Source organism: Colobus angolensis, unplaced genomic scaffold (assembly GCF_000951035.1).
Source record: "Colobus angolensis palliatus isolate OR3802 unplaced genomic scaffold, Cang.pa_1.0 Scaffold4, whole genome shotgun sequence".
In the NCBI taxonomy this organism is placed as follows: Eukaryota; Metazoa; Chordata; class Mammalia; order Primates; family Cercopithecidae; genus Colobus; species Colobus angolensis.
The window spans coordinates 713614-729661 of NW_012117376.1; the positions used below are offsets into that span (position 1 = coordinate 713614).

The following is a 16048-nucleotide window of genomic DNA, read 5'->3' on the forward strand; positions in this document are numbered from 1 at the left end:
TTGACCAGGCTGGTCACCTGACCTCAAGTGATCCACCCGCCTCAGCCTCCCAAAGTGCTGAGATTACAGGTGTGAGCCACCACACCCGGCCCAGAACTGTGATTATACTTTAACCCTTTTCCTAGCGTCTCATTTCCTACATGGTCTTGTGTGCAGGCATTTGTTGAATGGAAACGCACCTTTAGCCAGGCATGGTGGCGCCTGTAACTCCAGCTACTCAGGAGGCTGAGGCAGGAGAATCGTTTGAGCTTGGGAGGTGGAGGTTGCGGTCGGCTGAGACTGTGTCACTGCACTCCAGTGGGCAACAGAGTGAGTCCCTATCTCAAAAAAAAAAAAAAAAAAGAAAAAAAAAATGCACTTTTTGTTGGTGCCACTGCCAGCTGAACTTTGCCAGAAAACCTTAATTACTTGTTAAGATTCTGTAACATAGTCCAGAATCTGGGAAGATGGAGGTCAAGCTGGTCTCACGTGCTTCTACTGCCAAGAGGCCTAGAAGGGGAAGCAAATTAGGGTGAAAACACTATCCTATACAAAGTCCCAGCAGCTTGAAGTTCCTCAGTTCTATGGAGAACAGAGTAAGCACTTCCTTCAGAATCCATTAGGCTCCAAATTCCTTTTAATCAGGATATTTGGCCTTCACAGCTTTGGCAAACATGCATCGACCTCACCAAATGCCTATGTCATAAGGAATGCAGCCTGATGACCAAGAACACAGGTGGCATGAGTTTCAGCCCCTTTACCTCGGAAGCCTCTAGCCCTTTTCTTCTTGTTACTAAGTTAACATTTGGCTGCTCTATTATAAAGCCGACTGTCTAGAGGCTGGAGGAAACAGAAGTGCCAGACTTGAATAGGGAGTGGAGAACTTCAAGGTTCCCTTCTGTCGTTTATTCATTTCGTGAGCTCAGGGAAATCACTTTCTCTTCTACTTTCCCATCCCAGTTTCTCCATCTATAAAACAAAGGAGCTAGATATGATGACCGATTTTGCTTCCACCTCTGAAATTCTACCACTTAACCAGAAATTTCAGCATACTGTGACATAGTATGAAAAACTGGTCCCATTCTCTCAGAACCCAGGATCTCCAAGATTTCTAGTATCTTTTTACATAATGCTATTTGTTTAATCGTGTAAGTAGGACAGATATCCTACATGTTCATGTTAATTTTTTTTTTTTTTTTTTTTTCGAGACAGGGTCTTGCTGTGTCACCCAGGCTGGAGTGCAGTGGTGCAATCATGGCTCATGTGATCCTCCCACCTTAACCTCCCTAGTAGCTGGGGCTACAGGCATGTGCCACCATGCCTAATTGTTTTTTTTAGTTTTAGTAGATACAAGGTCTTACTGTGTTTCCCAGGCTGGTCTCAAATTCTGAACTCAAGTGATCCTCCTGCCTTGGCCCCCCGTAGTGCTAGGATTATGGGCGTGAGCCACCATGCCCAGCCATATTAAACAAAATTAACAAGGATGAAATAAAACAGAATCTATTAAGCTCTACAATTTATCCGTCAAGATATTTTGATTCGCATAATGCATTTAAGTACCTATAACATGATTATACCCCAGGGTAACATTTATAGATAAGGTAATGGTTGAAAAGAAAATCAGGAAATACAAAACATTTGTTACTGCAAGCAATTTTAATACAAAAGTGTGTCTTGTTTTTAAACAGTTCATTGGTAGAGCTTCAGTTTCTGCCTCAATTAAAACCAATTGAGATAATCACACAGCAACATGGTCGGAGCTGAAGAACAGCAGCTAAAAAACAGGAGCCCCAGACAGCCCCTCTTCGTGGTCACTTGGTCAGTTGACTTTATTACGCACAAAAAAAGACGAAAGCAAACGGGACTGGTTAACAAGTGTGCTGGTGAACTCCATTAAAGGACGAGCACGTGTTTGTCTAACGTCCACATTTTCAGAACAGGCTCGTGGAATTCATTCCTCAGTTTGTGGGAAGTTGATCGACCATTTAAATAAATAGCAAAAAAAGTGGATAAAACAAATTTGAAATTCACAATGTCACCAACAAGCCTATCCCTTGCCAAGGGTCTGGGTCCTGGTGAACACAAGAGTTATCGGTGTCTAGGCTGGTAGGGAGCAACAAATCAAGTTTAAAACCCCAAATGTTCTGACGTTTTCTGAACATGTACATTTACCCCTGAATTCTAGCAGCCATTTGTCCTTTAAACACCCAGTACTGAAACAATATCCAAAGACAGTATTGCAATGAACTCCTTTTGCTGTATCATGTGCAAATGTTACTTAGATGAGGTTCCCTCTCTTTAGCTAAAAATCACAAAACATTAAACAATGGAAAAAGCAGTAATAAGTGTCCTCCCCTCAGTTCTTGCTAATTGAGGTGTCTATGATTTACAAAAAAAGAGTTCCTTAAACACTGCAGGATTCTTATTTTTTTTAATATAATTTATCTTGCTGAGATAGCAAGTCAAGTTTATAAAGAAGATGCATTTAGGAATAATCCTAAAAGATAAAGCAGGTTTACAACCCTGCACCGCGCAGAAACCCTATTAATAGGCTTTTTTTTTTTTTTTTAATACACATTTGTATCTTGACCTTTTCACTTGTTTTTCTCAAATATTTCATTTCTGGGCCCCATCCATTACAGGGTTACCAGGAGGCAAATTTTATCTACATAAATATTCACATGAAAATAGTAACTTACAAAAAGAAAAAAATAAGGCAGCTTCATAACACAATTATTCTTTTACACTTTTAACAATATAACTTCTCCCGTTCAGAATAAATATACACCCAATGTATGGAGCAGGATTCAAAGTGGAGAGTGGCTTGGGGGTGCTTGGACAGTGTTATCGCTTGGGACCTGGAGTCCTTGGGGAGGCAGTGGTGGTCTTCTTAGACATGGTTGGGATTTTGGAAGGTTTGTTTAGCCCTCTCCTGGAGTTGCCTTGGCCCCCTGCAGCGCTGCTTTCTGAAGTGTCGGAACAAGCAGACTGCGTCTCTAAGAGGTCAAAGTCAGAGGCATCGCTTCCTCGCCGGCTGCTGGCTCGACTCCCGGCTCGACTCCCAGCCCGACTCCCAGGGCGACTGGCTGACTTTTTAGGGTCTGGAATTCAAGAATCAAACAGCAGACTTATAGAGACAGCATGGGGTGGAAGAACAAGTGAGCAGAAGCTAGGGTTCTGATCCTGTGTGATCTTAAGCAAATCTCACAGCCTTTCTGCACCCCCTTTTCCTCATCTATACAGAAGTTGCTGAGGCCTTTTCTAGCTTTGTGATTCTACTTGAGAAGCTGTTTCCTGGGGATTAGAAAGCCACTTCTATCGGCAGCACTGTCACGTTCCATGCCCCCAAAGTGGAGGCAAGCAGGGTTGCTCAACCACCTCAGCACAGGTGGGTGAGCCTGCCAGCTGGGCTAATCCATGGGCAGGATGGATAGAGGCCAAATGAGGGGAAGCAGCCAGCAGGAAATGAAGGCAGATTCCTAGGTTCCCATGAGGAACAGTAGCAGGGGAACAGATGTGATCTTCCCCTGCCTTTCTCAGTTCAACAGCAGCCATAATAACTATGACATGTTGGGAACATTACTAGCAAGCTGCTCATCCCAACACTGGACTGGTGTCTGAGGAAGACCTACATTTCCTTTTTTACATTCTCTCAAATGAGATCATTTCTGATGAGAACGCATGGCCCAGCTTTTGGCTGTGGAAGCATCTCATCTCAGAAGGAAAGCTTAAAGCTAGTTGTAATGACAGAAAAAGTAAAGGTCACTTGAGCATCTGCACGTCTGTCTTTCTGGGCATCACACTAAGTGCCACTCTCATTACCGGCTCCTTGGGAGCAGTGAAACATTCCACACAGGCTGTTGTTTCCAAATTCTCAGCCTGGCTTGTAGGTCACAGGGCAGGTACTTACCTGCCCGGTTAGTTTTGGCACCTGTGGAGGCCGGGGAAGAACTATTGCTGGTATCACCAGCAAGGGATGTCCGACTAGAATGAAAAGTTGGTGTTGGTCGTTTCAACTTGCTACCTGATGATGAGATAACCTTAAAAAAAAAAATAATAAAAAGGTCACATTTTACTTGGTAAAATCTTCGCTAGAAATTCAGCTTTCAAAGGTCTCCATACACCTCCTTATATTTGCTCAGTTGAGAAGCAAATTAAAAGTCCAGGAAAACAAAGATTTCTCTTAAAGTATCCTAGGTCATATATTTTGATAATTCCCAAAATAAAAGTTTTATGTTCCAATTAAAAGTTTCAAAATGTCTTCAAATACCTTTTGTTTCACTAATTTCCACTATAAATGGAAAAAAAAATCCTCAGTAAGATTACAATAGTTACAACAAACGATTATGGTGAATGAGTAAAGGAAAAAGAAATTCAAATAATCCTAGGTATCAAGATTTTGGGGTTAAAAATTTGAAATGAGTTTTAGCCCCACCTATTTGACATGGAGATTCAAGTATTACTCCAATCTCTTAACACCAAGTAGGTGCAGTAACTTTAGTAAGATCTTTTAGTCATTATCCTTATTGGTAAAATGCAGATAAAATTACTTAACTCATGGATCAAATAAACTATGAGAAGCACATGACTGTGGGACTGAGACATCAGGAACAACTCTGTGCATGAAGAGCCTGGAGACCTGGGTTTGAGTCTGGGTTCCGGGACTGATTGAAATTAACACCTGTCTTTGCTTCTCTCTTGGGAAATCAGGGATTAAATCCTGCCTCTCTGACTTCATTTCTACCACACTCCTCATCAGTCCATCCCAGCCACACTGGCTTCCTTGCTGTTTCACCAATGGCCTAGTGAGGGTCCCCCAGTCTTATCCCCTTGCTGTTTATTTTGCCTGGAGTGTTGTTGCACAATCACTACCCCCCAAGCCTACCCCAGATACGTGTGGCTGACCCCCTCATTCCCTGCAGAGGCTCTATTGAAAGGATGACCTTAGCAGAGAGGTCTTGCCTCACTACTCAGAACACTGCTTGTACACTTCTATTCTCTCCCCTGCTTCCTGTGTTCTGCACAGTACTCATCACTGTCTTACGTATGGTATTACTTGTTCGTTGCCTGTCTCTCCTGCATCAACTTCATAAAAGCAGGGACTTTGTTTTGTTCACTCACATCCTCAGCATGTAAAATTGTCTGGCACAGAAGAGGAACTCAATAACAACTTGGTGAACAAATAAATGATGTATAGAAGCACTTCCCAAACTGGAAAAGAGCCAAATATTATTATCACTGCTGCCAATAGGTGCTATGTTTCCTATTTGAGTGATGTTTTTTGGTTTTTTAGATAGTAGTCTTAACTGCAGGAAAAAGAATATTTTAAATGTGTGGGTTTTTGTTTGTTTGTTTGTTTTTTTGTTTTGTGACAGAGTCTTGCTCCATCACCCAGACTGGAGCGCAGTGGCATACTTCACAGCTCATTGCAGCCTTGACCGCCCAGGATCAAGCAATCCTTCCACCTCAGCCTCCCTACTGGCTGGCTTATTTTTGTATTTTTTGTAGAGACAGGGTTTCTCCATGTTGCCCAGGGTGGTCCTGAACTCCTGGGCTCAAGTGATCCGCCCACCTCAGCCTCACAAAGTGTTGGGATTACAGGGGTGAGCCGCCATGTCCAGACTTAAATCTGTGTGGGGTTTTTTTTTTTTTTTTTGAGACAGTTTCACTCTGTTGCCCAGGCTGGAGTGCAGTGGCACAATCTTGGCTCACTGCGACCTCTGCCTCCCAGGTTCCAGTGATCTCCTGCCTCAGCCTCCTGTGTAGCTGGGACAACCAGCGCCTCCACCACATCCAGCTAATTTTTGTATTTTTAGTAGACATGGAGTTTTGCCATGTTGGCCAGGCTGATCCTTAAATGTTTTAAACATCCATTATTTGACCTTGTCTCTACTTCGCTTTTTAAAAAACGAAAAAAAAAAAAAAAAGAAAAAAAAGAAAACACAACCACTTACGCCACATGCTACAGCATGCCATTCTAATTTTTCTTTGAAATCAATTGCGTAAATTGTTTTCCAGGACCTTTAAGACGTTTATGCAAATAGAAGAGAAAAGCAACCCATCTCATTGTGTTTGCTGTACTTCTTAAATTTATAAAGAAAAAGCATAAGCGACAGAAAGTGATTAACACTCAAGCACAAACTTTCCTGGCCACATAGGAGGAAGAGCACCAGTTTCAGAAGCTAAAGTTCCTGAGCACTGCTGCTGGAAGACAACAGCTAGACCCGGGGCTAGAATTCCAAGTCAGGAGATGGCCTGGCTACAGAACACAATAAGTAAGGAAAGATGAAGCCTCAAAATGAAATGAAACAGAAAATAAAACCTTAAGACAGAACAAAAGCCCTGATTTATCAGAATTGTATGAGAATTTGTACCTCATCATTAAACATCTAAAATTTAAAACAGAACTTCTGAGATTTTTATGAAACTGGAGCCATTAAGGAAAGAAGAAAAGCAAGATGAGCAGGGTAAGTCTAGGAGTTTAGTGGCAGTAGGTCCCCAGATCATACTCTAAACCAGATATGTTTCTGAACTGGAGTTTTAGCTTGGAGTAAAATGAACCTCTTAACAGTGGCTCATTCACAGCCATTGACTTCTTGTGCATCCCTTGTTTCTCTGGCTAAGGCTTCCCAAGACCGAAGGCAACACTGTCTTTTGAGGCACAAGAATCCAATGTTTCCCGGTAGGAGCTAGAATGCAAACTGCACTGCTGTCAGACAAGCCACTCGTCCATGTTTTATTTCTAAAACACTGCTCTTCCAAAAGCGTTCAGGCATTTTAATGGCTGCACTTGAACATGCTGAATTGCTGGCATGTGTATTCAAATCAAGGCTACAGAAACTCAAGTGCCTAGGCCAAGAAATTCAGAAGCTAGAATGTGAGCCTCAGAGCAGTGTTCACTGGTGCTGTGCTTGGCTGAAGGAGACAGCACCCACGCCTCGGACCAGTGTGGTGTGGCAATACCAACTACCCTGGACATGTGTCTCAGGGTGGGTGGCGCCAACCATTCTTCTGTTCTAAGCAAAGATAGAATATTGTAGAACATGCGCCATAGTTGAATTTCAAGTGTTCATAACTCGTCTGAGTATCTGACATTTGGAGATTCCAAGAGGCCTGATTATAAATGATAGCAATAAACAAATCTCCAGGAATGACCATCGTTTACCATTCTGAACAAGTATCATTCTCAAGATTGTTATAAAGTTATTAAGTTATTAATCTAGTTTCAGGTATCTCTTATTTCTCTCCAATTTTGGTGAATCCGAGTTAGAAACCCCTGAAAACACTGGACTAGATGAATTAGCTGTGACAGCAAGCACTACAGAGATGGAAGAATGCAGGGATTCGTGTCAGGAAGAAGAGCTGGTCAAGTCCATTAGTGAGGGCCTTGTCTTGACTGTGTCCTCAGTCAGCAAAGCCATACTCTACCTCGGGGCTGGGCAGCTGGAGGTCAGGAGAATGGCTGTCCCTGATAGGGGTGCCAGCTTTACTGTTTACCAACCAGGGTTTGTCATAACAGCGAGAGAACTGAAGTGAAGTCTGTGAAACGGAAATCCAAAGGGAAGGACGGGAACAATTGAAAAAGGAACAAAAAGGGTGCACATTGGGAACAGAAAAAAATAGAAGATACTAAATTTTAAAGAAACAGAAAACAAAATAAAATGCATGTCGGTCCATCAGGATGAGAAGGACCAGGCAGGCACTAACATCCTTCATACATAACCCATCGTAACATCAAACTTAGCTGTTAGCTCCAGTGCACAGCCAGTGCCTGGATTTTCTTTCCTTTTCCCTTAAATTTTTTATTTTCTTATTTTTATTTTTTAGAGACAGAGTCTCACTCTGTTGCTCAGGCTGGAGTGCAGTGGTGCATTCATAGCTCACTGTAGTCTTGCATTTCTGGGCTCAAGCAATCCTCTTGCCTGAGCCTCCTGAGTAGCTGGGACTACCATGCTCACCACCATGCTAGGCTAAATTTAAAAATTAGAGATGATAAATTTAGAAATTTGTAGAGATGGTCTTGCTATGTTGTCCACGCTGGTCTTGAACTTCTGGCCTCAAGGGATCCTCCCACCACAGTTTCCCAAAGGCTGGGATTACAGGCATGAGCCACTGTGTCCAGCCTGGATTTTCAAAAGTAGTAACACTAGACGGGCTCAAACTTAAACTGAGAACATGAGGAAATAAACATTTCTGACATAACCAGGCTGAGTGCATATTTTAATAAATGTCCTTTGGAGTCATCTTAAAGGCCATATATCTGTGTACTGCTAGGAAAAGGGCAGCCTTGGTCTGTGTATTTTCATGTTTTATTTATAAAATAAAACATTTTCATTTTTATTTCTTCTCCTCACTGGAGTCTTTCAGAGGTTACTGTGAACAATGAACATCTGTGAGGGTGGGAGTGGGGAAGAAGGGCATAATGGAGATCAGTACGTACCTTGGTTCCACTGGCTGGCGTGGCTGGAGAAGATGGCATGGATGTACAGCTGTGGTTACTCTGACTAGCACTGGAGCTGGAACGAGTAGGGGAAGCTGCCCGGGAAGATGGTTTGGACCTTCGACCCCGTGAGCGGAAGGGGGTCATTCCCTGGGATGCCCCCTCTGGTAGGATGAATTTCTCTCTAAGTTCAATGTTAGTTCTACCTCGTGCTAAAAAGGAAATAAACACACACATAGTATCAGTTATTCTCAAAAATGTACCTTTGATGGTTATACAGCGGCTTGACCCCATGATAACAGTTATATAAGTTATATAGGTTTAGTATCATCTGTGGGTTCTTCAAAAATAGAGATAAACTCATGACACATCAGCCTTGTCAGGGTTCCTACCCACAGCAGATATGTTAACTGTATAATAAGCAAGTCTCTGTGTATAAAGAAGGACCAGCCCACTCTGCTGTTAGTGTCTTGCTTTGCCACTGTCCCTGGAGTAAGCACACTGTGACTGCTAGAGGTAAAGCAGATGCAACAGTTCACAAACCTCTGAAATTAAATCAAAACCCCTCTTTTCTCTCTCATAGTACATGTGTACTTTTTGCTCAATTTTTGCAGGATAGAGAAAAACATTACTGAAATCGACATTGTTTAGACTCTTCTATTTGAATTCAGTCAGTAACAATCCTAAAGAAAGGAGTCCAGGAACTCAGGACAGTAAAAAGATCAGGAGAGAATCATTAAGAAGTAAACATGTAGGTGGGGAGAGAGAGAGACAGAGACATCAAGACCATGCACGAAACTTGCTAGTGAGAAATTGTTAAGTGAAAAACTGAAAGCAGTAAAATGCTAAAGGAGCAACTGCAAGTAGGAGAGGAACATCAAGGTGCAAAGAACATGGAGACAGCATGGGAAGCCAGTTAGCACTGTCTTGTGGCTTTCTGGGGCTGCACAACCAGAACTTAAAATGTGGATTCCATTGGAAGATCTTAGGCACAGCCAACACAAATGTTAAATGCGAAAGATGCTACTAATTTAAAAGACAATCCCTCTAGAATATGTTCTTAGATTATTTCTCACTGTAAGATATAATCCCGCAGAAACCCTCTACCTCCTCATCCACTCTAAACTGTGTACTCTTTACAAAGTACTAGACACAGCTAAACAAATGGGACTGCTGGAGAAAGGGCAATCATTATGAGCAAAATATTTGTCATTCTTTTCTATAACAGACGTTTAACTGGTCAGAAAACATAAATCTAGAAGGTGGTAGGAAATCTTGTCCACTTTCTCTTCCGTCCTACCCCATATGTCCCTCAAAGAATTTGAGGAATTTTGGTAGAATCAGGTTTTAAATCAGGTTACGTAAGCATCCAAGCAGCATGGTTCCAAATTCCTAAATCAAATTCAAATTCTTCTAAATATATTATATGCTGACAGAACATATCAAAGTATCAGCTTAAAAGCACTCACTTGGATACCAAAACCTCTGAGTTATAGTCTAAGCTCTGTTGCCAACTTAGACTATATGTGATTTTTTCCTGCTCTGGCCTCAGTTTCCTCAGGCTCACCAGAGACGATCAGGTCAACCGGTCTCTTAAGAGCCCTGTTGTCTGGATGATCTATGACTTAATGGTCCCTGAAATGCTAAACTGTTTCCTTCCATGATCCAGTGTGTCCTTCCTCCTCAAGTCTCAACTATATGTGACCCTTGGCTGGGCAAAGTGGCTCACGTCTATAAACCCAGCACTTTGGGAGGCCAAGACGGGTAGATCACTTGAGGCCAGGAGTTCGAGACCAGCTTGGCCAACATGACAAAACCCTGTCTTTACTAAAAATACAAAAATTAGCTGGGCATGGTGGTGCATGCCTGTAGTCCCAGCTACTCAGGAGGCTGAGGCAGAAGAATCACTTGAATCCAGGAGGCAGAGGTTATAATGAGCCGAGATCACGCCACTGCACTCCAGCCTGGGTGACAGAGTGAGACAACATCTCGAAAAAAAAAAAGTCCACTTCTGAGCAAACGCTGCCAGAAAAAAAAAAAAAAAAGATATAAGAGGAAAACTTTGAAATTGCACTGCAGTTGAAGGAAGTGACATTTTAAATGTTTTAGGAAGGGCATTCTCTAATACCATAACAGTGATATGTTCCCTATGCACTGCACAGTTCACAGAATGTGCAATAATGCACCTGACTGTAATTAGCATCCCTATGTTACAGAGAAACTGAAGTACTCACAGAGGCTGAGGTCAAGCAAAGTGGCAGTAGAGGTGGACCTAGAACCCACTTCTTCCACTTGAGTTGTCCTCTTTGTCCTCCGACCCCCAAGCCATTCCCAGCCTAGCTCTCTGCATCACCACCTACACTCGCTGTCTCCACTCCTCCCCTCAGACCACTCACGCTTCCATCCCCACCACTCACGGAAATTGCTCTGGCAAAGGTCACTGACAACCTCTATCTCAGGAGGGCAATGAAAATTGCTTAATGGCACATGCCTGTAATCCCAGCCCTTTGGGAGGCTCAGGAGGGCAGACTGCTCGAGCCCAGGTTGGAAACCAGCCTGGGCAACATGGTGAAACTCCAACTCTGCAAAAAATTAACAAATTAGCTAGGCATGGTGGCATGTGCCTGTAGACCCAGCTACTCTGGAGGCTGAGGTTGGAGGATTGCTTGGGCCTGGGAAGTCAAGGCTGCAGTGAGCTGTGATCACAACACTGCACTCTAACCTGGGTGAGAAAGACGCTGTCTTAAAAACCAAAATGACAGAAGTCACTTTACTCTCACAACCTAAGGGACATCACTATTATGTTGGTGTGTCTTACTCCTTTGCACATCTGTGTGTGTGTATACACACACATACTAAGTGTATGTATATATATGTATACTAAGTGTATACGTGTGTGTATATGTGTATATATGTGTGTGTATATGTATATCTAAGAGGGAGAACGGGACTGTGGACAGACCCAGCGGACATCCATGTTTTAGAAGTGTGCAGGGAGGAGTTGTCAGCAAAGGAGCAGGCGTCCTTGAAGCCAGCGGAGGACAGTGTTTCAAAAACACTGACCTGACCTCAGGTGATCCACCAGCCTCAGCCTCCCAAAGTGCTAGGATTACAGGCGTTGAGACACCCCAGAAACTTTCCTCCATGCCCTGCATGTCTCATGCAAAATTTTAACTAGCTGCTATGTATTATTTCATCATATGGATGTGAATTTATTTAACCAGTCCAATATTGCATTTTTGTTTAAATATTTTAAACATTGTAGCCAATGCTGTGACAATTTGTAAAACATTTTGCATGTATCCACTATATTTCCTTAGAATAAATTTCTTTTTTCTTTTTTGAGACAGAGTCTTGGTCTGTTGCCCAGGCTGGAGTGCAGTGGCCCAATCTTGGCTCACTGTAACCTCTGCCTTCTGGGTTCAAGCGATTCTCCTGCCTCAGCTTCCCGGGTAGCTGGGACTACAGGTGCCCGCCACCACGCTTGGCTAATTTTTCGTATTTTTAGTAGAGATGGGGTTTCACCGTGTTAGCCAGGATGGTCTCGAGCTCCTGACCTTGTGATCTGCCTACCTTGGCCTCCCAAAGTGCTGGGATTACAGGTGTGAGCCACCACGCCCAGCCTAAGATAAATTTCTACATGTAGATTTTCTGGGGAGAAATTACATGATGTTTTATCTTAGGTAAAAACATCAACTGATGAATGTCAACCATGTGTCAAGGTTGACAGATACCAGCTGATTCCAAAATGTTATACTAGTGTACACTCTCCAAAATAATATGAGTATATTAAATTTACTTCATTCTGGCCAATTATTGTGCTATGAGCATGAGTGCATACAGGAAAAAAATCTGACAATTTGTTAGGTAAAAACGTCTCTCTGCTGTTGTAACTTGCACGTGGAGGGTTACTACACACTGCTCTCTTGGTTTTGAAACCCTGTCTTCCCCTGGCTTCAGGGACGCCTGCTCCCTTGCTGACCTCTCTTCCCTGCCCACTTCTAAAATATGGGTGTCCTCTGGATCTGTCCACAGTTCCGTTCTCCCTCTTAGACTCCACCTGGTGATGAGTTCACCCACTGAGGCTTCAGTGCCACCATACAGTCACACCCAACTCCAAATGTAGTAGCAGGGCAGGCCTCCCGCTGGATGCCAGAGGTTATATCCAACATCTGATTAGACACGACCAGAGCCGGGAACCAAAACCCTGGCGCCAACGTAGGTCCCTCTCTCCCGAGGGCAGTTCAGTCTATTGATTCTACCTTCAAATGCCTCTTGAATCCCTGAGCCTGTGCACACCCCCTTGCACTCAGGTGTTTTATGGAGCACCCCCTGCCCACTGGGTATCTGTAGCAGCCTTCCCACTGGTCTCCTTGTTTCTCATCTCACCACCCACCCAGCCCTCACTCATTCTCTCATTCTGCAGAATGCATTTTTTTTTTTTCCTTTTCTTTTTTTTTTTTGAGATAGGGTCTCACTTCGTCACTCAGGCTGGAGTGCAGTGACGCAAACATGGCTCACTGTAGCCTCCACCTCCCAGGCTCAAGTGATCCCCCGACCTCAGCCTCTCAAGTAGCTGGGACTATAGGAATGTACCACCTTGCCTGGCTAATTTTTGTATTTTGCAGAATAAATTTCTAAATGAAAATCTGTTAACAGTTCAGAATCCTTCCATAGTGTTTCAATGCTTATAGCAGAATTCCCCAAGTGAGGTTTTCTAGGGTTTTCCTACAAAAGGGGTTTGGTCCTCTGTATTTCCCTGCTTGGGAGAGCTTTAACTCGGCATCTCTCAAATGCATTTGACCATGACTTTTCGTGTTTTTTTGAGGACCACATCTTGGGGACTAGGAAGGCACAATGTGGCAAGTACCCAGGACCCAGTGGTCTGGTATCCATCACCTGGCCCCTGATGCTGACCCCTGTCCAGAGTCTTATCTGGTCGCTAACCTTGTACACTAGTCCCATGGGACTACTTGTCCCCTTACTTTTTCAGCTGCTGACACTTCTGTTTATATGAACATGTGGTTTCTGTACCGAGAACGTCCAGATCCCTTTTCCTGCCTGGTCAAGTGTTACCTCCTTTAAGATGTAGCTGAAGCAACACCTCCTTTTCCTTTTTCAAAACCTTTTTTCTTGAGATAGGGTCTCACTCTGTCACTCAGGCTGGAGTGCAGTATATACACACATACACTGACACACACACATACAGTGACACACACACACACAATTTACTTTTATTTAGTTATTTTTTGAGATAGAGTCTTGTTCTATTGCCCAGGCTAGAGTGCAGTGGCACAATCTCAGCTCACCACAACCTCCGCCTACTCGGTTCAAGCAATTCTCCTGCCTCAGCCTCTCGAGTAGCTGGGGTTACATATGTACACCACCAGGTCCAATTAATTTTTGTATTTTTAGTACAGACAGGGTTTCACCATGTGGGCCAGGCTGGTTTTGAACTCCTGACCTCAGGTGATCTGCCCGGCTCAGCCTCCCAGAGTGCTAGGATTACAGGTGTGAGCTACCGTGCCTGGCCATATATTTATTATTACTATTTTTTGAGACCTCTATTGCCTAGGATAGAATGCAGTGGCATAGTCTCGGCTCACTGCAACCTCTACCTCCTGGATTCAAGCAATTCTCTTGCCGCAGCCTCCCAAGTAGCTGGGACAACAGGCTCATGATACTATGCCCGGTGAGTTTTTTTGTATTTTTAGTAAAGACTGGGTTTCACCATATTGGCCTGGCTAGTCTCGAATTCCTGACCTCATGATCCGCCCGTCTCAGCCTCCCAAAGTGCTGGGATTACAGGCATGAGCTGCTGCACCCGGCCTATATTTATATTTATTTTAATTTTTTTATTTTTTTGAGATGGAGTCTCGCTTTGCCGCCAAGGCTGGAGTGCAGTGGCTGGATCTCAGCTCACTGCAAGCTCCACCTCCCGGGTTTATGCCATTCTCTTGCCTCAGCCTCCCGAGTAGCTGGGACTACAGGCGCCCACCACCTCGCCCGCCTAGTTTTTTTTTTTTTTTTGTATTTTTAGTAGAGACGGGGTTTCACCGGGTTAGCCAGGATGGTCTCGATCTCCTGACCTCGTGATCTGCCTGTCTCAGCCTCCCAAAGTGCTGGGATTACAGGCTTGAGCCACCGCGCCCGGCCTATATTTATTTTTAAAACAGAGATGGGGTCTTGCTATGTTGCCCAGGCTGGTCTTAAATTTTTGGCCTGAAGTGATCCTCCCCACTAGGCCTCCCAAAGTGTTGGGATTATATGTGTGAGCCACTATGCCTGGCCCAATACGTCCTTTTCCTGATACCTTCTCCATCTTCATGGGCAGTCATCTCTTCCTCTCTTGCTCTCCCAACTATTCATTTTACCAAATAGAAGGGCATTTATTCACGTTTGTTCCCTGCACTAGGCTGAGAGCTTCTGCAGGCAGGGACCATCATCTTAATTTACCTTTGGATCACAGTGCCAGGCTTGCATTTAGGGTTTCAGTAAGTATCCGTGAAACAGCGTAGCCTCTGTTTCTCTGAAATAGCCTCTGCAAACAATAGTCTCTCAACAGTTTCAAGGAACAGATCTCGCAACCTTCATGAACTCACTAAGAAGTGCTTCCATTAAGAAGTGCTCATTATTCCATGGGGATGAAGAACAGAAGTACCAAGCTGTGTTCAAGTGAGGAGTCAGTGGCCAGTGAGGCTCACTCTCTCACTGTGTGACCAGCTCTCTTGCACACCAGCCACAAATGCAAATCCATGAATTTTCATGACTGAAACCACAAGGTTAAATTTGTGACTGCCAACACCTACTACATATAGACTGTTAAAGCAATTTAAAAGAGCAGATAAATAGCTTTCCATAAGAAAGATAGTACAAGAAGGAAGATTATCCCATGTTAACGGCAACACATTTAACCTGTGCATTTTGTGAACTGAGAACCTGTTTAATTCTATCACAGGATCCTATGCTGATCTCCTATGTCATGACCCTGTTAGCCCCAGAGGCTACCATGAGGTAGGTATATTGTAACGCCTCATTAAATGACTGCTGAGGGCCCAAAGGGTGTCTCACTTGCTTTCCTAGCTGGGTGCATGCAGGATGCTGGGAAAATACAGTTCGTCATCTTCTTAGGGTACGCTTACACATCATAACGAAACAAATAAACATAACGAGACAGTCCCTGTTTTCACAGGGAAATCTCTAGTCAATGGTCACCTCTTGGTATAGTATTTCACTGGCTAGAGATGCAAAGATGTGCGAACAATTCCCTATCGTCATCCTTCCAGGTTACTACAGCCATGCCAAAGGCACGCAACATAGGCATTAAGGTAATCTGAGACTGTAAACAGTGGTTAGCTAGCTCCTGCACGCTTCCATGATGCCTCATTTAGAAGGTCTAAACTTGCCAGGTGCAGTGGCTCACGCCTGTAATCCCAGCACTTTGGGAGGCCGAGGCTGGCGGATCATGAGGTCAGATCGAGACCATCCTGGCTAACACGGTGAAACCCCGTCTCTACTAAAAATATAAAAAAACTAGCCGGGCATGGCGGTGGGCACCTGTAGTCCCAGTGCTGGGGAGGCTGAGGCAGCAGAATGGCGTGAACCTGGGAGGCGGAGCTTGCAGTGAGC

General features: G+C 43.8%; 1 protein-coding gene across 1 annotated transcript in view; it reads right to left on the reverse strand.

Annotated features, from left to right (window-relative positions):
- Nucleotides 1-1616: 1616 nt before the first annotated feature.
- MACF1 (microtubule-actin crosslinking factor 1) overlaps nt 1617-16048 on the reverse strand; it is a 446661-nt gene continuing 432229 nt past the window's right edge. The window contains exons 90-92 of the mRNA XM_011955644.1: nt 8420-8631; nt 3890-4019; nt 1617-3080 (exon numbers count right to left, since the gene is read on the reverse strand). Coding sequence (XP_011811034.1) covers nt 2824-3080; nt 3890-4019; nt 8420-8631 — 599 coding nt within the window. The 3' untranslated portion in view covers nt 1617-2823. The remainder of the gene's footprint in view (nt 3081-3889; nt 4020-8419; nt 8632-16048) is intronic.